The sequence below is a fragment of the Mus caroli genome, chromosome 18, assembly GCF_900094665.2.
Source record: "Mus caroli chromosome 18, CAROLI_EIJ_v1.1, whole genome shotgun sequence".
NCBI lineage: Eukaryota > Metazoa > Chordata > Mammalia > Rodentia > Muridae > Mus > Mus caroli.
The window spans coordinates 57,927,047-57,954,688 of record NC_034587.1 but is presented as its reverse complement, the minus strand read 5'-3'; the positions used below and the strand labels follow the sequence as shown (position 1 = coordinate 57,954,688).

The window sequence follows — 27,642 nt, the reverse complement described above, 5'->3', positions numbered from 1 at the left end:
GAAGGCCAGGTGAACCAGTGCCGTAGTATCAGTCAGTGAAGACCAGAGTCAGCAAAGCCCAAGGAAGACCAGCAAAGAGTGGCAATGTGAGCCAGTAACACAGTGTCATCCACCGTCTGTCCTGTTGTACTTACACCCTTTCCAAACATCACGTGTTCACGTAAGGATCCACTCCAGCAGAGCACCACATGCCCGTTTTCTAGGCAGCTTCCAGAAAAACACCAGGTGTCTGTTCTCAGCAAAGCATCCTCTCAGGACAGTTTCCATCGCATGACACAACTGAATCTCCAAAGAAACCAGAAATTTCCCCTTCGTTTTGTTTGTTCTTGAGATAGTTCTCGTTATGTGGCAAGAACTTGCTATGTAGAGCAGGCTGGTCGCAAACTCACAGAGATCCATTTGTACAGCCTTTCGAGTGCTGGGATTAAAGGTATGCTGTGCATAGTGTGTGTGTGTGTGTCTGTCTTGCGTGTGTACTGTGTGTACATGCATGTGTGTATCGCTTGTGCGCTTTGTGTGTGTGCGTTCACTTGTGCTCACTTCACCTCAGCATGCATGTGGAGATCATAGGACAGATTGTAGGAGCAGGTTCTCCCTCAAGGACTAAACTCAGGTTCTCCGGCATGGCCTTTACTCACCGAGCCATGTCACTGGCCCCCCAGATTCTGGTTTAACGTCGACTTTTCTTCATTAAATATGTATGCACTTGTGAGTACATGTGTGCCCCTTGACATAAGATGCCCATGGTTTACTTATCACCCGAGAACATTCTGTTTAGCTTCTTTATCTTGACTTCCTGAGTCAGACTTCTTTTCCCTGACCAACAGAGTAAGTATGAGAAGAAAGTGTAGCATCTATGTAACAGATCATTGTAGGTGTAAAGGCGGCTTTGGTTATCGGCTACTTCAATTGATGACACTTTTCTGAGGAAAATTAAAGAGAAGTAACTTGCTAAATTCCCACAGCTAATTATGTATGCAGCACCTTTTCCACTAAACCATACTTTCTCAGGTATCATGATCTTATTAGCTGCAGAATCTAAGACAGATTTTAATTTTTGAGTTAGGCATAAACTGTTTTTTGAAGTTACATGCGCACACATGACAGTTGGAAAATGATTGGCCCTTTCTTCCGTTGTCCTTGGGATCAGACTGGCTAAAGTTAGCCTGAGAAATACAGGCCCCGGTTCCCCATGAGTTAGTTGGAATAAAAGCTAGTGAGTAGGGCTGTGTGGCTCAAGACTTCATTTTCATGTGCTTTGACAGTGACTATTTTGCTGCGTGTGTTCAGTTCCACCTTAAAGCAACATTTAAGCAGTTCAGGTTGAGTCAATGACAAATGTGAAATTGTCTGGATAGTGCTTGTTCAATTTTTCTCATTATCTCTCCACTAACAGTTTTAAATAGCCTACTTGGTAGGCAGTGTACTGCTCAAAGATTGCATCTTAAGAGGTGAGTTTAGGCTGTTGGTTTTGGTTTGACTTTCCCCTGTGTTGCCCTGAATAGGCTCTGCCATTTACTTGGTCCTTAATTTTCATGCTTGTTCCTCCAGAGCTAGTCTGTGTTAGAATCTGAGAGCGCTGTGCTGTAAAGCTCCTGTAACCGTCACTGAAAGGTCATCTGTTTCTGGTCATTAGCCAGGAAAAGGACACTGTCCAGATGGATGGAGAAGTCTGAAGGGATTGTGGTTGAAACTTTAATGACATTAGCCACAGATAATGTATTTCATACAGCGTATAGGCAGGCCCTGCGCAGTGAAGAATTGGGCCACCCAGAGTGCTATCTTGCTTTGTCGGGTTTTCTAATATCCAGTGTCTTTCAGAACTGAAGTCAAGAGACCTGAAGTGACTAATGTCAAGTCCAATAGAAGCCAGAGGTAGTCAGTGCTGGAGCTGAGTCTCTAGCCACCAGCCAAGGCTTTTGTAGGGACCACAATTTCTCTTCCTAATTACGTATGGGCTTGGCAACTAATGCTTGTATTCCCTACCAGCAAGAGTCTAGTACACCTCATGGAGAACCCAGTTCTGCCATTTATGAGAAAATAATTCAGATAAAGCTTGCACTAGATCACACACATAATTAGGAGTGGAACCCATCTTTAGATTTTCTCTTAGTTCATGAATAGGACCTTTCATAAAACCTAATCCTGAGACAAGTGTTTAAAAAATTAGTATACATATTTGTATACGTGTGTATTTGTGTATAACTGCTGTTATTCCCACAGTTGTGCTTACTGAATAAAGCAGAGGTTGCAAGGACTTTAGAAGTAGATCTGACAGGCAGGAATGGCATCTCATGCCTATGTCTCATCATTCTGGAGGCAGAGATAGATGAGCTCTTAAGAGTTTGAGGCCAGTATGGTGTATGGATCTGTATAGCAACCTTAGGCCTGTAAACTTAGGCCGGTTAGAGCTCCACAGTGAGCCCCTGTCTAACTTCTGACATAATGAGCAGGTATGGGTTAGTTTGACTTTTTGAAGTTAGTGACTTATGTGTAAGTCATTCCTGTTGTCTCACCCAGAAGAATCTGGGACTAAGGTTTGTGCTAATGGAGTAAAAAGAGTGAACTTGAGCACATTGGGACAAACTGAACCTCATAGAAAAGCTCCCACGGCAAACCACGAGGTGCTACAGAGGTCAGCTCTTTCTAGATGGGGAGAGCCTGGCGATGAAAAAGAGGCATGTTGGGAAGGGCTTTTTCCACCAACTCCTGCGGTGTCCAGTGCTTGAGTGAGAAGATCCTGAAGCCGAAGCCTTAGATAAAGTCACTTTATACTCGTAATCTTAACTCTTCTCGCTGGACTCATTTCCTTATTTATTACCCATGTGTTTTTAAAAAGGGAATCAAAAGAGAATATTTGTCAGCTATAAAATGCCTTTATGCATACAAGCTCTTTTATTTTTTTTCTAGGAAAAGCCAGCCAAAGTCAAAGTGGAATTGGCTTCGGGTGTCTCCTCCAAAGGTTCTGTGATTAAAAGAAATCAGCAGTCTGTCAGCACTGAGCAAAACCCCTCTAAGGAAAATGCTTCAAAACTGACTCTGGAGAACTCAGAAGCTGTAAGCCAGCTCTTAAACGTGGCTCCTCCAGGAGAAGCGGGTGAGGCCAGAGAGTGGGAGGAAGTGATTGTCTCCGATGCTCATGTTTTGGTCAAGGAAGTTCCTGGGAATCGTGGTACAGCGGTAACTAAGATGCCTGTTGTCAAGAGTGGTGCCCAGGCTGAGATCTCTCTGGGGACAACTGAGAATGACAGTCCTGGACCGGACATACCGCCATCGGCTGAGGGGACCAGCACCTCCAGTTTACTCCAAGCTCATAAAAAGTCTCCAGGGTAAGCATGCGAGTATAATTACCTGTTATGGGGACTATGTTTAGAACAGCAGCTAAGCAGAGGCCCACGTTTGCTCTGTCAGGGATCCTTACAGCAGTCCCGAGAGGGGCAGCAGAGCCCAGAGAGGCTCAGCACCACTGCCTAGAGAGACGGCATGGTCTACCGACTGCTCCGCCATGCGGGCCTTGTACATCTTTTCTTGTTAGTCTTCCGAGCAGTAGTCCTCAGCTAGTCTTCCTAGCAGTGGCTAAGATCTCACTGGGACAGGTTGTGCACAGAGTTTTAAAAAAACCAAACCAAACCAAAACACAAAAACCCACATGGTTACCAATCCTGAATATGGAATAGAAAGAGAGGGCTTATTTTGGCATCCTGTGCAAAGATTCTTTGACTGGTGGTCAGAGACTCAGTTGGACCTGATCTCTGGCTTCTGTTTGACCTTTGGTATATAGTCCCTTGATGTCTTAAGACTAGTTGTGAAAGGCCTTGAGCTGTAAAGAATGTATCTCACAGATTATATGTGACTGATTATACACACAGGACAAATTGCTTGTAAAACATTCAGGCTGGCGCCTTACAAAGAGGAAGGCGGAAGTGTGGGCTTTTCTCCCCCTTTCCTTTCTTATTAGAGGCTTAATTGGCTTCTTCATGTAGTGTCGCAGGATCTGTCTCTCATAACTGAAGACTCCTTGCTCATCTCAGGAGTTCTCAGCTGGAGCAACTTTGCCCACAGGGGCTGTTGTGGCGGTGCTAGGAGGTATTGTGTTGTCACCGCTGCGAAGAGGTTTGCTGCTAACTAACGTGTCAGTGGGGGATGGACTGCTAAACATCCCGTAGCACAAGGGTAGCCTCCGTCCCTGGGGAACTGGCCTCTGTGAGACATCACTAGTTCCACATTTGGTTTCTAGTAGGATTCGTAAGGTGGTTTTTTTTTTTTTGATTGAATGACTAGGAAATATGTTCACATAGTCCATATTTTAAAAGTATAAAAACACATTTTTTTTAAAAAAAAAATCTCCTTTCTGTCCCCTTATATAGTCCTTATTTCCCAGGGTCAGTCAATATTTCCAGTTCTCTACTGTGTCAGGGATTATTTTAAACATAAACATGCATTTGTATGCATGTATTTTCTACGTTTTTGGATTTACTGTTATGTGTATGGGTGTTTTGCCTGGACGTGTCTGTGAAACCTGGGTGGAGTCTGATGTCCTTGGGACACCAGAAGGGAGCATCGGATCCTTGGAGGTGGAGTTGGAAGCTACCTTGTGGGCGCTGAGGATCGAACACGGGTGCTCTTCAAAAGCAGCAAGTTCTCTTAGCCACTGAATCTCTTTGGCCCATTTTCTACTTTCTGCACAGATGTTAGCAGTGTGTGTGTGCTGTCAAGTCCACACCCTCTCTTCTCCTTAAAACAGTATGTACACTCTGGAGATAGTGTGGTATGCCAAAGATGAAGGCCACGACATCAGTGCTGGCCTCATGGGAGCTTGATAGGCTGCAGGTAGCACTCGTTCTACTTAGAGGCAAATTTGAGAGCTGTACTGCCTGTTGTTATCACACACCGTAGACAGTGCTTTCTACTGGCATAGTACTTAGTTATTTGGGCTGTTGAGACCTTTTCACGGAGCCTAGCCTACCCTTGTCCTCACCGTGGAGCCGAGGATGGCGTGAATCCCTCAGCTTCCTTCTAGGATTACAGAGGTCTTTGTGATGACTCACTGATACTTCCTTCACCAAATTTATGCTTAAAACCTTCAGGTCAGCAGGTCTACAATTTCACTCAGTTTATCTAAAAGTGTTATTTGGATGTTATACTTTGGCTTCCTTCCTTTCTCCAAGTTTTCCGACTTTCCTTCATGGTTGTTTTTTTTTTCCTCCCTCCAGAGTTGACCTGTTCACCACTGGACCCAAAGCCCCAGAGCTGAAAGGCAGAGCACGAGGCAAGCCCTCCTTGCTGGCTGCAGCGAGACCTATGAGAGCAATCCTGCCAGCCCCAACAAGTGTTGGGCGGGGCAGCGGCGTGGGACTGCCCAGGGCCAGGCAGGCTTTCCCCCTGGGTAAGAGCTAGTTCTGACGGGGAGCAGGGGCTGTCTGGTGGTAAGGAGCCAGGAGTGGTGGTGGAGAACAGGAAGGAGAGAGCTGGGGAAACCGAACGGCTTTAAGTCACCAGGTTGGTTTCTGGTTCTCTCAGATAAGACTCCCATGGTGAGGACTTGTGGCCTGAAGCCAAGCACGCTGAAACAGCTGGGCCAACCCATCCAGCAGCCACCTAGCACTGGTGAAGTAAAGGTAAGACCAGTCCCAAAAGGAGTGCTGTGTGGACGTGTCCTCAGTGTTGGATGTTTGAGTCACAGGGCACAGACTAAAGGCAGACGCTGGTTTCTGCAGTAATAAGCCTCTAGGAGGAGTAATAAAAACTGAAATTTCACTTCTAGGTGAATACATACTTTTAAGCCTTTTATTTGGATATCTGTAAGTTTTAAAATAGACAAAAACAAAAGCATTTTATGAGCACCCATAAAATCTTTACCCATAATCACCTATTAACATGTGATCCTGCGCCAGGAAGCTGGCTCAGCAGGTAAAGGTGCGCGCTGTTAAACCTGACGCTCAGCAGGTAAAGGCATGGCACGTGCTGTTCCCACATGGGAGAAGGAGGCCACCAGCCTTTGCATGCATGCTCCTCCGTGTGCACACAAGACAAATAAGTGCAATTCTTTAAAGACTTACTGTATTTTTATTTATGCATATTATCTGTGACTATAGATTTGTACACTTGAGTGCAGGCATTCTTAGAAGTCAGAGGCTTAAAGGCAGTTGTGAGCTACTGATGTGAGTGCTAAGAACCTAATGGGTTAAGAGCAACACATGCTCTTAACTACTGAACTATATATCCATCCCCATCCCCAAATATAATTAATAACAACTTTAATTATGTGAGTCCCTGGAACTCACTTTGTAGACCAGGCTGAACTCGAACTCAGAAATCCGCCTGTCTCTGCCTCCCGAGTGCTGGGACTAAAGGCGTGCGCCACCTCGCCCAGCTCTCTTTGTGTATTTCTTAAGGACAGGGATATTCTTTTGCTAAATGGTAGTGTTCTGTTTTTAGATTCATACTCCAACTTGGTCTTTTAACTGGGCTTGATTCCCATTCCATATAGGTCAGGATCTTGCTGAAAGTCCAGTTGCAGGTGTGGCACACACACACAGTAATCTCAGTGCTTGACAGCCTGAGCTAGAGGATTGAAAGCTCAAGGCTGTATACACTGCACTGTGAGTTAGAGCCAGGGTGCACTTAGCAAGACACAAGCGGAGTGGGAGTGAAGGAGATGCATGCTTATCATGAAATTATCAAAGAATACATTTAAAATGGGAGAAAAGTGTAGAAATTTTTATATAAAAGAGGAAAATAACTTCTGTCATGACCCTCCTTCCAGAACTAACCATCTTGAAACTCTCATAGGCTGAATTTCAGTGTTCCAAGTCTTGTTTTTAATTTGTGTTCTTAAAAAAAAAAAAAAAAAAGTGTATGTGTGTGAGTGTTTTGGAGTTACAATGGTTGTGAGCCTGCATGTGGTTGCTGGGAATTGAACCTGGGTTCTCTGCAATAGCAATCAGTGTTCCAGTTAACCACTGGGCTCTCCCAGTAAGGTGTGTTCCTAAGATGGTTTCTATAAACCACAGTATGGTTTTTAACTGTTTATTAGTTTGTGGCCTGTAACTTTTATTCAATTTGGTGATTTCCCCTATTTTATAATTCCATGTACTTAAGAACATGTATTTGGTTTTTAATTTTAAGATAGGATTTTGCTATATAATTCAGGCTAGTCTCAAACTTGTGATCCTCCTGTGCCGACATACCAGGTATTGGAATTACAGGTGGGTGCTACCATACTTAGCTTTCCCTGCTATATGTGTCTAGAGTAGTTTTTTAAATCCTCTGAGCCAGTATTTTCCAGACATTCCTGTGGTCCTCAGTGTTTTGTTTGTTTGGTTGGTTGGTTGGTTTGGTTTTGGTTTTTCGAGACAGGGTTTCTCTGTGTAGCCCTGGCTGTCCTAGAACTCACTCTGTAGACCAGGCTGGTCTCAAACTCAGAAACTCAGAAATAAAAGCTGCCTCTGCCTCCCAAGTGCTGGGATTAAAGGTGTGTGCCACCACTGCCCAGCCTACAAGTATGTTTTTATATTCCAGCTCAGTCAGTGCACACATGGAACAGTTAATGGAGGTGTGCCCTCCTGTGTGCTCACATTGGTAATTCCCCTTCCCACTTACAAAGTGGTGTCTTCAACCTTGTGACCCATAGCTCGAAAACTGTCACAGTAGAGATTGAAACTAGAAAACCCACCCACCATCTTTCTTCCATGCTTTTTGCTGGGTAACTTTCTCCGACTGCTGAATTTGTCTTGACAAGTTTAACTGGACAGTGTTCTGTTCATGGCCCAGTTGCAGTGACAGCTGCTGTTGTATATGGGTCTTGGGTACAAAGAAGTCCAGTGAGACTCCTGCTGTCACTTCAGTGCCTCTGTCACTGGACAAATCTTCAGTCCTTTGGTGAAGAGTTCCTTTTGCTCAGCAACATTGTTCAGTTTGAAAAGTCACATCTCTTTGTTTCTCATAAACCAATTATCAACTTAAATTCGCTGTTAGAGAATCGTTTTAATTTACAATGCCATATCTTTTCATTATATAAGTATTATATATACATTTATTATAAACTATTTGTAGATCTTGGTAAAGGGGGAAAACAATCTTCCATTTGTTTCGTGACAGTTTAGCAGATAGACCTCAGACTTCCTTCTGTGCTAACTGCATTTAATTATGTATTTATATGAACAGCTATTACAAATCTTATTGCCTCAAAGCAGGTGTAAATCTGTAGTTCAAAGCTACACAGAAGTGTGGCAACCCATAGACCTGAATCTGACATTCAGTCTTTGGTGTACTGGTGACTGCCAATAAGCATTCTTACGGTGCATTTGGAACATAGGTTTCTGTGGTTTGTTTTCAGAGGTTATTTCAAGTTGTTTCAGGACCCAGGGTCTGATGATTTTGTGTAAGGCACAGAGCCAACACTGACTGACTTACTCTGATCCACAGCTATCCAACTGCGCAAGCAGCAGGACCCCACAGTTGAAAATCGTAGAGGTCAAGCCTGACCTGTTCCCTCCATATAAGTACAGCTGCACCGTCACACTGGTACGTGAATGTGTCCTACTGCTGGGAAGTTGTGTTCATTTGTGCTTGAAGGTTTGTTGGAATCTGGGGAGCCAGGATGGTAACAGAAAGTGAGTGTATCAGGGGCAACAGCCCATCAGTGACACAATGGTAGTTGCTGGGGAGATGTGCTGTGAGTGTGTGTGTGTGTGTGTGTTTTCAGGTAGATATAAAGTATGGGCCAGGACATTTTTAAAGAGTAGTCAGAGATCAGAATCCAGTCTAGAGCTAATATGTTAACCTAGAAAGTGGGTTTTGGGACTAGAGAGATAGTTCACTGATTAAGAGCACTGCCTGCTCTTCCAAAGGATCCAGGTTTGATTCCCAGCACCCACATGACAGCTCAGAGCTGTTAGTAACTCCAGTACTGGAGAATCTGACACCTACTTTTGGCCTCCGCAGGCACCAGTCACACATGTGGTGGTGCACAGACAGACAGACATTCAGGCAAAACACCCCCACCCATAAACTAAAGTTAAATTAGAGCCAGGGAGCGGCGATGTTCCCAAACAAGCTTAGGCAGTAATACGCGTTTCTTCTCTAAAGCACAAAGATAAAACTAATCACCTTAGTGGGTCTGAGAGCTTTTGAAGCAGCCTGTCTGGCTCACCGCACAAGAGTCTCCCTGCCTCGATGTCGTACTGTTTCCAGAGCTGGGGTTGAACCCATAACCTTGCGCCATGACCAAACTGCACTACATACACCCTTAACACCTTTTGTTTTGTTTGGTGTTTTTGAAGACAGGGTTTCTCTTTGTAGCCTTGGCTATCCTGGGACTCACTCTGTAGACCAGGCTAACCTCAAACTCATATACAGATCTGCCTGCCTCTGCCTCCTAAGTGCTGGGATTAAAGGCGTGCGCCACCACCTATTCTCAGTGCTTTCTAAATGATTTTGAGACAAGACTATGTTTTTTAGGCTGGCTTTGAACTCACTCTGTAGCACTAGCCTAGCCAGCCTTGAAAGTGTGGTTGGTGTGTAAGAGACAAGAGACAGATTGACAGACAGACAGACACAGGGCCAGAGCCAGCCCAAGGTTGATGCCAAGACCTTTTAGAGGTCCCTGATACAGTTCATCCTGCTAGCTAATTTGCTCTGGGAAACCCCATTTCTGCCTTCCATTGCTGGGGTTACAAGTACACCACTTGGTATTTATTTGGATTCTAGAGTTCTGACCTCTGGGCATTTTACATCACTGCTGAGCCATCTGTCTCTTCCTTTTTTTTTTTTTTGAGGCAGGGTCCTATGGAGCTCAGGCTGGCCCTGAGCTTGCTGTGGAGTCATTGGGGCCAGCCTTGGATTCCTGATCTTCTCTCCCTTCCCAAATGCTGAGTACAGCTGTGCACTACACACCCAGGGGCTTGAGTTTCTGAATGTTGGAGTCAACTCCCTTGTTTCACAGATAGAGAAGGACTAGACTTGCATCTTTTACTGAAATAGAAAGAGGAAGAATCTTTAGAAATTAGGCTAAATCTGATTTGATTTGTCATTTCTTTTACATAATACCTGGCCATCCTGGGTTTTGGTTCTGTTCAAGTTCAGTCTAATTTTTATTTATTTATTTATTTATTTATTTATTTATTTATTTATTTATTGGTTTTTTTTCGAGACAGGGTTTCTCTGTATAGCCCTGGCTGTCCTGGAACTCACTTTGTAGACCAGGCTGGCCTCGAACTCAGAAATCCTCCTGCCTCTGCCTCTCGAGTGCTGGGATTAAAGGCATTAGCCACCACCGCCCGGCTTTCAGTCTAATTTTTGTAGTTTAAACATAGGTCTTGGCTTTTTTTTTTTTTTTTTTTTTTTTTAGGATTTGGGCCTGGCTACATCAAGAGGACGGGGAAAGTGCAAAAATCCCTCCTGTAGCTATGTCTACACCAACCGACACAAACCTCGGATTTGTCCCAGCTGTGGTTTCAACCTTGCCAAAGACAGGACTGAGAAAACTCCAAAGGCCATTGTGAGTTCCTTCCCTAAACACTTACCTTGGACTTGAGTTGTGCTTTGGACTTTAATACATTGTTGGTGGTTACTGTCAGGATCAGAACCAGGTTGTAGGTTCTGAACTTGACAAAATACCTTCTCTCTGGGCCTTGTCCTCAATGCCAAAATGGGACTTGGTTGATGACCTAGTCCGCTTTATGCTTCTATAACAAAGTATCCTGAATTGGATAATTTAATACAGAGGTGGGTTATGTACTTACAGTTTTGGAGGCTGAGAATTCAAGAAGAAGGTGTTGGTTGAGATCTGCTTAGTGTCTGATGGGGGTTTTCTCTGTATTGTAGCATGGTAGAGAGAAGAGCTCACTTCATAACAAAGGTATCCTAAAGTAACTTGGGTCCGTTAATTTATCATGGATTAACCCATTTGTAAAGATAGAATCTTTGTACCTTTCAAGTTCCATATATGACCTGTACTTGCAACTCTTGTAATTAAAATTACCATCTCTTGGCCAGAGTGGCCTTCCGTCCTTCTGCTCTCATCTCTGGTTCCTAAGGAATAGTGTGACTCGGTCTCATTGCAGCAGGGAGTCAGGGAATCCGTGGCCTTCTAGCCCATTCTGATGATATGTACTCTTTCACGGCCATTCATTCATCCATCAAGCATATGTTCTATGCCATATGAGCCAGGTGTTCAGAGATGACTGCCAACTGCCCCTTCCCTGAGGCACTTTCAGTCTAGTGCAGGAGAAAAATAAGGAACCATACAATTACAGGCAGGGAGGGAGACAGAAGTTGTTCTTAGCAAAGAAAACATCCTCTTGTTATTTGGCAGTTAGCTTCTACAGAGGTCTATAACCTAGGTCTCTTGCTGGTTTGGAGAATCAATAGGCAAGCAGATCCCTGTGCTCGTCAGTCGGGGTCACTGACTGTATTAGTTACCTCTCCTCACTGCTCTGACCAAATGCCTGGCAAGAAGCACCTTAAAGGAGGAAAGGCCTAGCATGGTAGGGCATGTCTTTAATCCAGCACTTGGTGGATCTCTGGAGTGTGAGGCTAGCTTGATCTACGTAGTGAATTCCAGGACAGCCAGGGCTACATAGTGAGACCCTGCCTCAAAAAGAAAAGAAAAAAGAAAAAAAGAAAGAAAAAATAGAGGAGACTTTGTTTTGCTCAAGGTTTGGTTTAAGGGCTACAGTTTGTTGTGACCAGGAAGGTGGGGTGGCAGAATAGCCTGAGGCTGTGCCACTGCGACTGCGATGATCAGGATTCAAGAGGAATGCTAGTGTTCCCCTGACTGGGACCTTACAGCTTATGGGGTGTATTCTCTCCTTCCACCATGTGAGAGCTACTGGGACCAAACTCGGGCTGTCACAGTTGGTGTCCAGTGTCTTAACCTGATGAGCCATCTCTCTGGTCTCCTTTCCCTCTTATTGAGTAGGGCACTCAGCTTGTGGGTTGGAAGAAGGGGGTCTGTACATTTTCAGGTTGATCTTCCCTCCTCAGTTAACTTCTATGGAAACACCCTTACATCCAGAGGGGCATCTCCTAGGTGGGTTCAGATGAGTTGTGTTGACTGAAGATGACAGTGAAGGGCTGCATCAGGGAGCATGGGGAAGGCAGGAGGTCCATTCAGAACCCTGTCCCGGAAGTGTCCAAAGCTCTTCTTACCCTGGAGCCACCCAGCATTGAAGACAAAGACTTTCTGAGGTCCAGATCGATAAGTGTTGATACTTCCACTCCTAGTCCTCGCTGAGTCACAGGCACTTTGCTGCTTGGATGACTTGCCATATCTAAATGAATTTGTACAGTGGTGCTGAAAGAGCAGTAGAAAATGTTTCTTTAAATAGAAGAAATTTGTATTTTAGAGTTGCGGAAGCTGAAATATCCAAGATGCTAGCAGAACTCAGTGTCTGACTAGGGCTCACCTTCTAGCTTCTGTGTGGCACCCTCTTGCTTTGTCATCACACAATAAAAGGTACAGAGAGCTTCCCTGATACATTCGATTGGTTGAACAGCATTGGCCTTAAATCTGTGGTCTTCCTGTCTTGTCCTCATGAGGCTTGGCCGTGACTCATCACCTCCTGAGGTCCCACCTCTACCAAGTGGTATGATTTTGACATGAATTCTGGAAGGATATAAACCACCAAGATTATAGCACAAAAGACCCATTCCGGAAAAGTGCATGGTAAAAAAGCCGACTTTGAGCATCCTTTGTAGGAGGTGTGCAGACCTTTTCACTGGAGCAGGGACAGTGGCCTCAGTACCTCAAGATAGCGATGAGTGAACAGAACTTCCCCCATTCAATTCACTCACTCCCCCTGGGCTTGCCTGCCTCTCTGGAAGGTGGGTTTGGGGTTGCTGTCCATCTCTAACAGTGCAGTCGTGGTAGCCCTTAGGTAAGTCTGCCTGCATGTTGCAGTGCCAGCACCAGAACACTGTTTTCCATGCCTGGCAGGAGCAGTGAGCAGAGGGAGGGGATTCAGACCCTTGGATGTGGGTAGGAGCTTCTAGAGAATTGCCCTCATCTCTGCCATCTCTTTGCACGCCTCCTGCGATTGCTTGTATTTTTGTCCTCTGTTTCACAGATGAAGATACTAAGTTTCTGAAAAATCAGACTGCCTCAGGGTCCCACACGTATAACCACAGTGTCCTCCCAGTGAGTGGGAGCTAACAGTTAAGTCTGTTGCCAGGAGATATGCTTTATTGGTAGAAAACCTGAGTCCCAGAGAGCTTTTAGCAGTATGAGGAGTTATTAGCAGAACTAAGAAACGTTATTTCCCACCCTGAGTCATGGCCACCCCTCTGCTCTTTGTTCACTGATGACTCTCCTGAGGCCATCTCTAACCTCTGCTTGGTGACTTGACCTGCTCTTCCTCAGGAGGCGAGCTCACCACACCCCGATGTGCCAAGTACCACAGAAGCCCTGAACCCAACCCAGAGGGAGGTCCAGCGTCAGTCCACGCTGCAGCTGCTGCGGAAAGTCCTGCAGATTCCTGAGAACGAGTCAGAGCTGGCTGAGGTCTTCGCCTTGATTCATGAACTAAATAGCTCTCGACTTATCCTGTCCAACGTGAGTGAGGAGACAGTCACCATCGAGCAGACCTCTTGGTCGAATTATTATGAGTCTCCATCCACGCAGTGCCTTCTCTGTAGCAGCCCATTGTTCAAAGGGGGACACAAGTAAGCATCACCCCACTCTGCCCGTGCTGCCTCTCTCTCAGACAGCGTTACAGTTAGAACCTGAGGAGACGTTACCTTGTGCTCCCATAGATTTCCATCACCTGCTCAATGGCTGATGGGAAAATAATTAGCAAGTAGGGACTGGAGTTTGCTCTGAGGTTAAGAGCAATTTTTGCTCTTATAAGGGACCGCAGTTCAATTCCCAGCACTCCCATGGCAGCTCATAACTATCTGTAATTCCAGTTCCAAGGAATCTGATGCCCTTTTCTGACCTCCATGGGCACCAGACAGCATGCACATGGTATACATACATACATGCACATGGTGTGCATACATACATGCAGGCAAAACATACCAATATGATAAATATTTTTTACATTTTTCTTCTCTTGAATTAGCAGTCAATTTAGACATGCCTAAAGCTTGTTATCACCAGCCTGCCTAGGGTTTAGATTATATCTGGCCTGCTTAGCATAGAATTTGTTTGAGTTTGACGTGGAAATCACTTGAATCATATAATAACGTGAGAGTTAGAATTCCTTGTAAGTACAGTTTCAGAGCTTAGATCTCAATGAAATGGAGACATTCACCTAGAATATCTTGGAAACAAAGGTCAGCACATTCTTTTGCTGGTTGCAGAGTTTTGCTTCTGACCATAGCCCGTGACCTGCATAAAGAGGCTGATTTTTCCTTCTGGTTTTCTTCTGGGTACTAGCTCTCTGGCCGGGCCCCAAGAATGCTGGCTCCTGACAGCTAACCGGCTACAGGTGGTGACTGCCCAGGTGAAGATGTGTCTGAACCCTCATTGTTTGGCCTTGCACAGCTTCACGGACATCTACACAGGTAGGTGCCAACCTTCTATGTCCTCAAGCACCCCAGATCAGGTTTGGGAACCACCTTACTGGTCTGTGTTTGGTTCCTCCATCCACTGCACCCATCTTAGCAGCTTCTGAAGAATCGGTTTTGCCCTGACTGCCTCTGCTCCAGCAACAGTCAGGGGTTGGGAAGTGGAGCAGTAATAACCCTTCACAACCAAGTTAGTTTAAAAATAACACCAGTCGCCAATCAGTACTGACATAACCTTTAATCCAGCACTGGGGAGACAGGGGCAGGCAGATCTCTGAGTTTGGGGCCAGCCCGGTTTATAAGTTGAATTGTAGGACAGCCAGGGCTACACGGTGAAACCCTGTCTTGAGAAACCAATAAAATAAAATAAAATAAAATAAAATAAAATAGAATAAAATAAAATAAAATAAAATAAAATAAAACAACAGCTCTCAGCTCACTTTTAACTCCAGCCTTCAGGAAGCACAAGTGGAGTTCTGTAAGTTTGAGACCAGCCTGGTGTGCTTAGTGAGTTCTAGGCCATCTACTTAATGAGACCCTGTCTCAAAGCAGATCTTCATTTTAGGAAAAAAGCTGGTAAATCCACAAGTTAGAGAAACCAGAGTGATCCTACCTAAGGAAAAGCTCTTGCCACAACTCTGTTCTTCAGGCATGTTCAGTGTCTACAGAGTCAGAGCTAGAGAAGTGTGTAGCACTCTAGTTTCTCTGAAGAGAGCACACGGGGTATGTAGAGCATGCTATCTTAATTTAATGGTTAAGCATCAACTTCTTCCTCTGCCAGCGGATAGAGAAACAACCTCTTTAAAAAGGATAACGGGGACTCTGCTCTACAGTCTTTACTGTTGAAGAATTAATGCGTGTCTGTTTCTTGTGGACTCATTCTCAAAAGTGGCGTTGCTGTATTTCTGCTACCCTTTATTCACTGTGCTAAACTGTAGACAGCTTTTTCTTTCCTCTTTCCCAGGCTGCCTTTCTCTGGTTCTCTGGTCTCTTTCCCTGCAGCTCCCTCCAAACACATGGTTGCTTTCCTACTTTGTGGCTGGCTGACCTCCATGTCAGCTCAACTCCAGGCTTGGCTTCTTTCTCCTCCTGCGTTCTCCTATAGGCAGCTGCCGAGATTTACAACTTCCTGCCCTGGGGTTTTTCTTTAAATGCACAAATAAAATTGTTTTTAATTAAAGTTCTGTTTAAATTTACATAGAGTACCCAGCACTTGGGAGGCAAAAACAGGTAGATCACTGTGAGTTCTGGGCCAGCCTGGTCTACATAGTGAGTTCCAGGACAGCTATAACCACATTAACCCTGTCTCAAGAAATCAAAAAATAAAACCAAAACAAATAAAAGAATTCCTTTGTCGTATTTTCCGTGAGTCCTGGCAGATGTACTGAATCCCGAGGCAGTCGAGCCTCTTGTTACATTGAACTCACCTTGTTTGGGAGCTGTTAACTCATTCTTGTGGTGCCCTTCACTCGAGAGCAAATCTACTATATCATGTAAATATAGCAGCAGCTTGTGTCCCCTGACCCTGGTTCCTGTGTTTTAGTGTGCAAGAGCCTCTTTATCAGTGAGTAATGAATTCCCCTCCCTGTGGATGTGCCTGCTAGTCTGTCCTACCTGCTGACGATGTTTGATTGCTACCACGTTTTGGCAACTACAAATTTGCTATAAGCACTTGTTTACAGATTGTGTGTGAGCATGTATTTTCATTTCTTCTAAGGAAGTACATGATGGTCCAAATGGTAGGTATAGGTTTAGTATTATAGGTGACTGCCAAACCATTTTCCAGAGTGACTTTCCCTTCCATCACTGTGTGATCGTTTTGGTTTGAGCTGTATGACAGCACACAGTGGTGTTTTTAGCCCTCCCAATTATGTGTGCAGCGGTATTACATTATACTACCACAGTGACTAGTGGTGGATGTGTAGTTTTTGAAGTTTTGTTTTGATTTTACTCTTTCTCTGTGTATTTGTGCCATGGTGCGAATGTGGAGATCAGAGGAGACAACCTTGGTGTTGGTTTTCTTTCTACCTTGTTAGAGGCAGTTTCTTTTTGGCTGCTGCCTAGGACAGGGTGGGTCACCCAGAATTCTGTTGACTCTGCCTCCCATGTTCCTGTGGGAGAGCTGAGGCAGAGCTGATAGATGGCCATGCCCCCTTTACCTGGGTTCTGGGGATGCAGACTCAGGCCCTCAGACATGGCATTTACTTTACCCACAGAGATCTTCCCAGTCTTTAATGTGTTTTTAGCCTGGGGTTTGTTCTGTGCCCAGGAAGGCCGAAAAATCTCCGGGATAAAAGGTGTGCTACTCCATGCCCAGTGTCTTGTTGGTTTGTTTTCACATGGCTTCAAGGGTTGAGCCTAGATCAGGGCATTACTGTACTGATGGAGCTGCCCTCCCGGCCCCTGTGACTCATCTGTTTAATTGTATAAAACGATGTATTTATGTTTATGTCTTGTGTGTATATATGAGTGCCTGCATGAATGGCATTGGTACCAACGGAGACCAGAAGAGAACGTTGGATTCCCTGAAACTGATGGTGTAGGTGGTTGTGAGTTACAACATGGGTGCTGGGAACTAAACCCGGGTCTTCCGCAAGGGCAGTGAGTGCTCTTAACTGATGTGATGAGCCATCTCTCTCCCCAGCCTCTATACCTAACTTCATTTAGGTAAAGTGTAAGGTCCGGACATGCGCATTTGTTGCATATGAGTGGTCAGTGTTTGCACTAGACTTTGTAAGAGGGACAATCCATTCTCTGTTGATTTGCCACTGTTTCCTTCCTGAACCTCACTTGCCCTATGTCTACGAGACTGCTTCAAGGCTCCAGAATGTCCCATTGTTTATCTTTGCCAGTGTACACTGTCTACTTGTTCCGTCTTTTTGGTTTTTTGAGACAGTGCCTTAGGGTTTTACTGTTGTGAACAGGGACCATGACCAAGGTAACTCTTAAAAGGACAACATTTAATTGGAGCTGGCTTACAGGTTCAGAGGTTGAGTTCATTATCATCAAGGTTGAGCATGGCAGCATCCAGGCAGGCATGGTGCAAGAGAAGCTGAGTGTTTTACATCTTCATCTGAAGTTCACTAGGAGAAGAATGGCTTCCAGGCGGCTCAGACAAGGGTCTTAAAGCCCATGCCCACAGTGACACACTTCTTCCAACAAAGCCACACCTCCTAATAGTGCCATTCCCTGGGCCAAGCGTAATCAAACCACCACAGGGTCTCAATGTAGCCTTAACTCTCATGAAGTTTGCTATGTAGACCAGGTTGGCCCTGAAGTTGCTGAGATCTATCTGCCTCTGCTTGGATTAAGGGCACATACTTCCATAGTGGGCCCCAGTACACACTGCCTCTGCCCTGCAGCCACAGAACAAGTCCTGTCAGATAGCTTGAGTCCTCCAACTTTGTTCTTCAGGAGTCATTTTGGCTAGTCTGTTTATCAGTGTGTATAGTCCCACTAGAAACTTCATGGAAGCTTTGATGAATTTATAAACCAGTTTGAGGAATGTTGTTTAAAAGTATTGAGTCTTCCAATCCAAATATGGTCTTTCCTTTTTACATTTTCTTGTATTATATTTTTGTTTTAATTTGCCTTGGAGACTATTTTTCTATTAAATACCTTCTCATTAAGAATTTTATATTTTGTTAGACTTATATCTACATTTGTTTTGTTTTAAGTGTTAAGCAAACAGTTGGATCCAGCTGTTTGTTGTTGGTAGAGATGCTTGTATGTTGACTTTGTATACGGTGTCACCAAACCCAGTTTTATCAGCTCTGAGAGTGTTGGGGAATGCTTTTCTAAAGTTTGCCAATTACAGATTAAAAACTGGTATGTTGTTTATTGCTTTGTTTTATTTCTTTGATTAATCAATAGGGCAGAGATCTTTTACATAACCCTAGGATGACATTACTCTATTGTGAATTATATTTGTGAACTTTTTCATTTCCCTTGGCTTTTTGTAAGATTTCTCCCAGTTTATTGTCTTTTCGTGTGTGGTGATTTGGAGAACACCAAGGGTTTCATTTGTTTGGTTGGGTTTTTTGTTTGTTTGTGTGTTTTGTTTTTGGATGGCCAGAGCTTTGATGCTGTGATTTCAGCTTTCACCACTGTGCCTAGGAAGGCCCTCCCCACCCTGTGACCTCCGTGACTGGAGCATGTGCTCCATTGGTTTGTCACATTTGTGCATTTTGTTGTGTATAAGTGACCCTGAGTTGATCACATTTAAATTCACCTGAGTTTTTATCACCAGGGTGATCTTACGGCCTGTGTTAGGGTCCCCACCTTCCCCTGCTGAGGGCCACCCTGACGTCCATGCTGTAATTATGTAAGAGCTGGGGAGAATAAGCTGGAGATAGAGAACCCTTTCTTTTTTGAAATTGGGATAAAACAAAACATGTTACACACAGTGTTTCATTCAGTAGTGGCTTATGCACCACTTCATATGAGAGCACTTAGGTGCACTGCCCTCTTCTAAATGCATTGTTCTGTTTCGACTGTGCTGTGACTTACTCCTCTGTAGTAGACGTTCCTTTGCTTGCACTGTTGGTGCTACAGTGATCCTTTTGCTTATGTTAACCTGCAGGTCTCTTTAATGTGGGGAATAAGTTGCTAGTCAGCCTGGACTTACTTTTCGCAATCCGGAACCAGATTAAGCTGGGAGAGGACCCCAGAGTGTCTGTCGGTGTTGTGCTGAAGTCTGTGCAGGAGCAAACAGGTAAAGGTCTTGCCCTCTTTTCCAGTTCAGTCCTGAGTACGCTGACGAGCCTGGAGTTCCGAGTAGTACAGTCTTCATTCAGAGTTTTATAAATGCCAAATTGACTTTGGAAAATGTTTTCATGCATCCAGGGGCCTTTAGCTAGAAATCACAACTGACTTAGGATCATGTCCTTCAGTCCTAAACTTGGCTTTGTAGCCTGTTAGTCAGACTCAGTCTGTCTCCCAGTTTTAAGGCTCCTGTGGAGACCCAGGTGTAGGGACCACATCCTTTCCTACCTAGGAAGTCAGTCTTCTATCTGCAGTCCTCCTGTTTGCTCCTCACCTGTCCCATGTCTACAATCTCTAGTCCTGTGCTTTGTCTCAGGTGGGACAGATGAGACAGTTTAAGGCTTGGCTATGCCACCTGGTGGCAGTGTTGTTTTGAGCAGTTGGTTCTGTGTATCTATCTAGTCATAAAAGACGGCAGTACTAACTCCTGGTTCATAAAGAATTAAAATCACATAAGAAATAGCTAGGTAGTATGTTCAAAGCCCTCAATACCGACATCTAGTACCTAGACAGTATTACTGTTCTTGCTGGCTCCTGGCTGGCCCTAGTGCTTTTAGGGTCTTCTTCTGTGACTGGTTGCTGTCCTTCCAGAGAAGACCCTGACCTCAGAGGAGCTGAGCCAGCTGCAGGAGCTGTTGTGCAATGGCTATTGGGCTTTCGAGTGTCTCACTGTTCGCGACTACAATGACATGATCTGTGGGATCTGTGGTGTGGCCCCCACAGTGGAAACGGCTCAGAGGAATGAAGAGAATGTGCTGGCACTGAAGAGTGTGGAGGTAAGTCCCTCTCAGCCACTATAGCCACTTTTAAAACTGTCCTGTCACTTGGACAGCTTCCCTCAGGCTTCATGCTATCTCAAGGATAGATGGCTTCAGTTCTGTCTATGTGAAGCCAGTGACTTTTTCCTCCTACAGCCCAGTGTTTGATTTGAGAAACATCAGAGAGCAGCATAGTTTGGTGGTTTCTTTGTTTTGTTTCATTTGGGGTTTTTGTTGGTTGGTTTTGGTTTTTCGTTTTTGGTTTTTGGCTTTGGAGACATGGTTTCTCAGTGTAGCAGCCCTGGCTGTCCTGAAACTCACTTTGCAGACCAGGCTGCCCCCAAACTCACAGAGGTCCACCTGCTTCTGCATCCCTCGCGCTGAGACTGAAGGTGTGAGCTGCCACACCAGGCTCTGCTCTCCCTGTCTCTCCATTCCACACGCAGACTTACTTTTTGTGATGCTGGAGATTGACCCCAGAGCCGTAAGCATGCTAGGCAGACACACTACCTAAAGAGTTACACTCCTAGACCTTGTTTGTTTCCTTCACTAAGACTTGAACTGAAACAGTATAGGAACAGTATAGCAGGTCATGATGATGTAGGGAGTATTGAAGTATGTGAGGTTTGGGGGTGTGGGAGTGGACCCTACCTATATAGGCAACATAGCTCTTTAAGGACGGGTAAAGAGTGAAATGAAGAGCCACCGGAGGTGCTAGGCAGGTAGTGTGAGCCGGTATTGGTTCTGAACTACAGTCTACACGGGATGGTTTTGTAGGTTGTGATAAAAGTCCAAGGTACAAATGATCCCTGTCACAGTTAAGAGGACTTGCTGCTCTTGTAGAGAACCTGTGTTCATTTCCCAGTACCCACACTAGGCAGCTCACCATCACTATAACTCCAGTGCTAAGGGCTCTAGTGCCTGATCTGGCGTCTGAAGCACCTCACATAAGTGCACACACAAAAATAAATACATCTTCCTTTAAAATCAGACGTTTTAGTAGAAGAAACTAGAGCTGGTTATACATGAAAAATATAGATGCCTAAGTCATGAATAAAGTAATAGTGCATCCGGTCCAACAACAAATGGAGTAGTAATATACCCTGGCCAAACTTACTATCAGGGAGCAGAGCTATAATCTCTGTGTTTGCAGGTTAGATGGCTCAGTAGTTAAAAGCACTAGTAAGTGCTTGGTGATCTGAGTTACATCCCTTGGATGGTACTAACATGGTGGAAACCAACTACCACAACAAGTCCTCTGATCTCCACATTTTGCCCATGTGCGTGCGTGCGTGCGTGTGTGCGTGCGTGCGTGTGTGCGTGCGTGCGTGCGTGCGTGCGTGCGTGTGTGTGTGGTGACTTTCCTTTGATTACAGCAAGGGTATACGCTACTTGTGCTGGTCACTAATTGGATTAAGAATCACCATGAACACAAACCTCGGCATTTCTGGAAGGGGTTTCCTAGGCAGATCTGTAGTAGAAACACCCCCTAGCCGGGCTGTGCACGTGGGAGAGGGAAGCTGAGCACCAGCGGTCACCTGCTTCCTCACTGCTGGTGCGGCTCCATCGGCTTCTGTCTTAGGATTCTGCCACAGCCACAAGAGCGGGACTAATGCACTGGTATTACCTTGGCGTGAGGTTTCTGTCTCTCATTCCACCGTGGTGACTAGAGGGGTGGCTCATGAAGTGGCAGGTGCAGTGGGGTGAATAGCCCCAGTGTGCTCGGCATGATGTTTTGTCTTGGTTGGTTTTGTTTGTTCATATTCCTATCTTAGCCTTCTTGGAGTGGGCATAGCTTATACTTGCACATATTCTTATTGTATGCTGATTTCTGTTCAAAGGATGGAATGGCTAGGACTTGCTTCATTGCTTCAACAGAAACATGCCACCAGCAGCCTAAGGAAGGAAGGGTTGCCTTTGCCTCACAGTTTGAGAGTATGCCTCGTACAGGTTGAAAAGTGGTCTAGCATTTACATTCCGTGCTCGAGCTTGATCCAGGGCTGTGTATATGCTGAGCCAGTTCTTCACTGCCAAGCAGCACCTGCCCTGCAGCTAGTGCGTCAGCCACTGGCTCTGATCAGAGCAGTACAGCTAGAGCCACACTTGGAGGACCGTGTAAGGTGCCGTGTCCTCCAACAGCACAGCACAGCACAGCACATATAATGACCCAGAGATTAGTGTAGCCCTTGCACAAGGATGATATGTTAATTGAAGCAAAAACTAAACTGCTTGTAAGAAAAGTTGCACAGCACTAAGACTCGGTGGTAGGATGCTTGTCTGTGCTCTGTGTGAGGCCAGGTAGATGGTGTCCGTGACTGCAGACACAAGGAGGCCGCTTAACATAAATGCTGGGTGCCTGTAGTAGTTACGGCTTTGCTCCGGGAGGGGAGGTAAAAGCTGAGTGTTGTCCATGTCCTGGAGAGCCTGAAGAAAGGCCTCACGAGGCCCTGGCCGACCATAGAGTTCTCCTAAGCCAACTTCAGACCATAGAGTTCTCCTAAGCTGACTTCTGTTATTCTTGGTGGCTAGGAACTGAGACTGTGGTTTGAAAATTAAACCTAAGTCAACATTCCTTTCTTTTTCTTTTTCCTTTTCTTCTTTTTTTTAATTATGTGGAGCTGCATCTCGTGTAGGTGTGTGTAGGTGTGTGCAGGTGCCTTTGGAGGGCTGAGGCTTTGGAGTCTCTGGAGCTGGACTTACAGGTGCTTGTGAGCTTCCTGATGTTGGTCTGGGAACCAAACTCAGGTCCACAGTAAGAGCAGTAAGTGCTTTTAACCACAGGACATGCCGTGAACAGAGCTGTAGAAGCAAGGGACTTATTATTATTTGGTCTGGGAGGTACGATAGTGCGAGAGGAAGAAACAGTGGCTTGGTATTGAATTGACAAATTCAGGGGTATCTTGGTAGTGCATAGCTGTCAGGTTTTGGTCTCCCAGAGTCTTGATTTCCTGGTGAGTTATAAAGATCATACTGTGTTGTTACTAATCTGTGGATCATACACTTTGCCTGTTTATCTTTGTTTTGCTTTTTTCTTTTCCTTTTTTAAAATCTTGACCACATTGTAGTTTACCTGGCCTGAATTCTTGGGCTCCAGTGAGGTGAACGTAGAGGACTTTTGGACCACAATGGAGACGGAAGTGATTGAGCAGGTTGCATTCCCCGCGAGCATCCCCATCACCAAGTTCGATGCCTCTGTTATTGCTCCCTTCTTCCCACCACTCATGCGAGGAGCTGTGGTTGTCAACACTGAGAAAGACAAAACCCAGGACATGCAGCCAGTACCTGGTAAGACCATCTGGTGGCTGTTTGAATTAAGAGGGTGGGTCAGTCAAGGACTGTGCCTAGCTGTGGCAAGGCACGGTAGTATACACCTTTAATCCTGGCCCTCAGGAGACAGAGGCAGGTAGATCTCAGTGAGTTCAAGGCCAGCCAGCCAGGACTACGTGATAAACCCTGTCTCCAAAACTGATGGAAAGAAATAGTTTTGGCACTATGACGCAGAATGACACCTACACTCCAGCGTGTGTCCCATCTATAGGTAGAAGCTTACACAATCGGTGGTTTTCCTGTACAAATATAATACATCTGTTCTGTTTTAATTTTTAAAAGTCTAGAAACACAAATTATTTTATTAATTTTGTCAGTGCTCTATGTGACAGGCTGGTTGTAAACATTGTTTCTTAGTGTTAGCTAATGAGGCTTCTCTCCCTTACTTCAGCTACTTCACTCCTGAGCTCTGCCCCCTGTGAGCTAGGTCAGGGGCATAGTATGTGGAGAACAGTTTTTAAATGACATCATTGGGCCTTGTGATCAAGAACATTTACTGCTCTTGCAGAGGAACCAAGTTCAGTGCCCAGCACCCACATGGTGGCTCATAATCACTGTGACTCCAGTTCTAAAGGATCTGGTACCCTTTTCTGACCTCCGTAGGCACCGGGCACGTACATGGTGCATATATGTGTGTGCATGCACTCACAGATAGAGATAATCTAACATAATAGCTCCTCTTCTTTTTGTTGCTACAACATCTGAAACATCTGAGCTCTTGCTTCTGAAAACAGACTGTTGGTTAAAAGGCGAGCTGTTGTGGGGTCTTAGCAATGTCTGTCTCTGTTATCAAATATAGGTGCTTCAGGGCCATGGTCTAGTGAGAGCCTTCACTAGCATCTACATTTCAGTAAATGCTTCAGATATCAGTGAAGCACACACATACGTGCACACATGCTGCTCCTTGCCTGCCACCCTGCGAGTCTCACCTCCCCGTTCTCAGTCTCAAGCGTGAGGAACTAGCCGTGGTGTTGCTGTCAGTCAGCAGTGCATCCCATCAGCACTGTTCTGTGTTTCAGGCAACGGCAGTGCCTTGGTGAGACTGCTGCAGGAAGGCACCTGCAAGCTTGAGGAGCTTGGCTCCTACAGTGGGGAGGAACTACAGTACCTTCTGGAGCAGTGCGACATCCCCTTTAGCCCAGAAGACTCGAGGGTGAGTGTTGGGAGTGGAGACTAGGGCTGTGGGAGCAGGCAGCTGATCTCCGTTTGGTATGGGATGTAAACCCTATATGATTGGGCACATGTATCGGATAGGGGATCTGGAACTCAGGAAACAGATAAGCAGCAGCCTTGTGGTGTCTGAGCTCGGGTTTTTGATCCTGGTTCTTACTCTGTATGGTGGTAAATCACATTTTAAGCTTGTTAACCCCATTTCTAAAATCAAAACGACTGAAAACTGACATAGCTCTTATAAAGGACACTTCACACACAGACTGAAAGACTGGTTTTACGCTCATAAAAATGGCTGCTGTGAATGTAGACTGTTGCCGTGTGCATGTATGGACTCTATCCATACCTCACTTTCTCTACTATTGAAATGAAAAGATGCTTCCTTCAAATTCAGATTCAAATGGTAACTCCACTTGGAACGTTTCTCTGACTTAAAAAAAGAAAAAGGACAAGCTCAGGTCAGGCAGCCTCCTCCCTTTGGAGTGTCCTGATGTTAGCCTGTACCTAGAGGAAGGGCCGCTGAGGCCTCAGGCCCAGCAGCTGAAGCCTTTGCTTTGGGTTCAGAGGGTCGTTTGATACAGGATACCTTAGCGTTTGTGCCTGAGTTTTATTCATCTTTCCCTTCTCTCCAGGATCAGCTCTGCTTCTCCTTATTGGCTCTCTATGAATCTGTACAGAATGGAGCCAGAGCCAGACCTCCCCCAGCTCATTTCACCGGGGGTAAAATCTACAAAGTGTGCCCCCATCAGGTAAGGGGAGCGTCGGGCAAGTCTGCTGATGTTGAATTGCCCACAGAGAATCTGAGTGATCCCTGTGGGACTGGGACTTGTATCACTGTGCAACCTGGAGAGTCATTGCCATTTGTGGGGCTGGAGAGGAGGTAGGATGTATTAAACATCCTACATGGTGCTGGCCCCGAGCTGCCTAAATGTCCAGTGGTAAACAGCAGGGAGGCCATTTGTGTCTAGTTGTCCTCCTATTGTCATGGAGTTAGGTTACCACAGCCTGTGATGCTGGCTCCAGAGGACCCAGACAAAGAGCTGAGGCAGAGAGTGGTGGCAGACCTGCCGGCTTTAGGCAGCCAGAGAAGGCCAAGGCCTGGGGACAAAGGAATAGTCCAGAGGAGAGCCAGAGGGGAGTGGCTCCTGAGACTTCATTCTGAAGATGGAGTTGAATGAGAAATGGGGAGGTAAAGTCACTGCAGATACACAGCTGTGGCACAGATGGCAGAGTTGGCCGAGGAAGGTGCCAGAATGGAACCCCAGTTCACAGTGCTGTGAGAGCCAGGCTGAGCTGGCTGGAGAAAGAGGCTGAGGCAGCCAGTCACTGGAACAAAGCTGGGGGGAGGGGCAGCTTTGACACTCTGTGACAGATCAGCACCTGCTCAGGGCATGGTGCTGTGTGCCCAGTGTCACCTTCTGAGAAGCAGTGGACAGTGCAGGGACTCAGTGCTGTCCTGGACCTGTACTAGGGAGCACTTCCCGTGGAGGTGACGAGATGGACGGTAAAGCACAGTTCTCCGGTGCACTCAGGCCTGGCCTGGCCCAGCAGAGGCTGCTGGTTTTCAGCCCAGTGAGCTCAGCACACTGGTAGTTCAGTCCGGAGGCCCTGAGCCTTGTGTTCACATTGCCAGGATGGTTGGTAGGGTGATGGGGTCGGGTTCAGAGATGTTTGAGGTGCTGCTGGTTCTAGTTGTTCTTAGGACAAGGATGAGCTGGTGACTCTTTTAGAATCCACTCTGGAAGGAGAGAACAGACTCCTGAAAAGGCATTCCTTGCCTTGTGAGTGTGTGTGTGTGAGTGTGTGTGTGTGTGTGTGTGTGTGTGTGGCTTCCATCACCAGGCTGATCTTCCTTGAGGGAAGTGAATGAGGACTATTGCAGCTGTCTGCATGCTGCTTCCTTAACTCTAAATGATAGCCTCCATCTCCCGCAGGTGGTCTGTGGTTCCAAGTATCTTGTTCGAGGTGAAAGTGCCCGTGATCATGTGGATCTGCTTGCCTCTTCCCGCCACTGGCCACCTGTCTATGTGGTAGATATGGCCACACCAGTGGCCCTATGTGCTGACCTCTGCTACCCAGAGCTCACTAACCAGATGTGGGGGAAGAACCAGGGCTGTTTCTCTAACCCTACAGAGCCAGTTGTGGTAAGTCACCTCCTAAGATCTGAAATAAATCCATGGGGAATAAAAGAGATGTCTACCCACCCCCGATTATTAGGAGGGCCTGCCTGGGAACTGTGTCTGGCAGCCTTCTTTCCCATCGGCATTTGATGCACCAGCATGTATGTACTGCAGACACATCACTAGCTGACCACAGTCCGAGGCCATTGTGTATCATCTAGTGTGCTCAGGGTTTTCCAAACCCAGGTGTCATGTGTGAAAACAGGCTGCTTTCCAGAGAATCCAGGAAATTGCCACCTCTGGGAGTCATTGTACACACTGGCACCCTGAAGGGCACTGCTAATTCCTGAGTCTTAGACTTGGCTGTGGGTGTGCATGCCTGTTAGCCGCAGGTACAGTGGTCTTAGAAGAAGGGACGCTGCATCCAGAACCATGAGCTAGTAAACCTCTGTTTTTTGTTTTTTAAGATTTTTAAGGGAGGTGGTTCTGGGGTTCAGCACTGATCTTCTCTGACCCTCTCCTTTCATTAGAAAAGGAAAATAAGACCCAGGGAGGAAACTAGAGCTGGTGAGGGTCACCCGACTGCTGAGTGATGGAGTCCTTGAATTTGTGTGTTGGTGCAGTGTACCAGGAGGTAGTTCCTGCTACATGCATGTGCGCTCAAGGCCTGCCTTTGGCCTTGACCAGACAAGGCACGAGAACTGATGCAGGAGAGAAGAGTCAGAGGAAATGAGGGCCTCTACCCAGGTGCATTATGGGAGGTAAAGGCTTGGCTCTAGACATTCATTCTCCTTAGCCCTTGGGCTCTCATGCTCCAAGAAATTGTGGTAGAGACCCAAAAGTGTCTGAAGTGTCCCTCTGAGCCAGATCCTCCTATTCCTCTGGTGCCCGCATTGTCCAGGTACAGTGATGGTATAGCTCTGAAACCGTCCAGCACCTGTGCTGGGGTGACCATCTTCTTATGCCCATTCTTATATGAAGAAATGCGGCAC

General features: G+C 45.8%; 1 protein-coding gene across 2 annotated transcripts in view; it reads left to right on the top strand.

Moving 5' to 3' along the window:
• Positions 1–27,642, top strand: part of Hmgxb3 (HMG-box containing 3) — a 46,199-nt gene that overhangs the window by 17,130 nt on the left and 1,427 nt on the right. The window contains exons 7-20 of one of the 2 annotated variants that reach the window (XM_021151164.2): positions 2,911–3,057; positions 3,154–3,329; positions 5,214–5,386; positions 5,521–5,618; positions 8,428–8,526; positions 10,352–10,501; positions 13,364–13,665; positions 14,381–14,508; positions 19,094–19,225; positions 19,867–20,051; positions 23,099–23,318; positions 24,380–24,513; positions 25,163–25,279; positions 26,465–26,674. In XM_021151164.2, coding sequence (XP_021006823.1) covers positions 2,911–3,057; positions 3,154–3,329; positions 5,214–5,386; positions 5,521–5,618; positions 8,428–8,526; positions 10,352–10,501; positions 13,364–13,665; positions 14,381–14,508; positions 19,094–19,225; positions 19,867–20,051; positions 23,099–23,318; positions 24,380–24,513; positions 25,163–25,279; positions 26,465–26,674 — 2,271 coding nt within the window. Of the gene's footprint in view, positions 1–2,910; positions 3,330–5,213; positions 5,387–5,520; positions 5,619–8,427; positions 8,527–10,351; positions 10,502–13,363; positions 13,666–14,380; positions 14,509–19,093; positions 19,226–19,866; positions 20,052–23,098; positions 23,319–24,379; positions 24,514–25,162; positions 25,280–26,464; positions 26,675–27,642 lie in introns of both variants that reach the window. The other variant, XM_021151163.2, reaches the window with a different exon arrangement.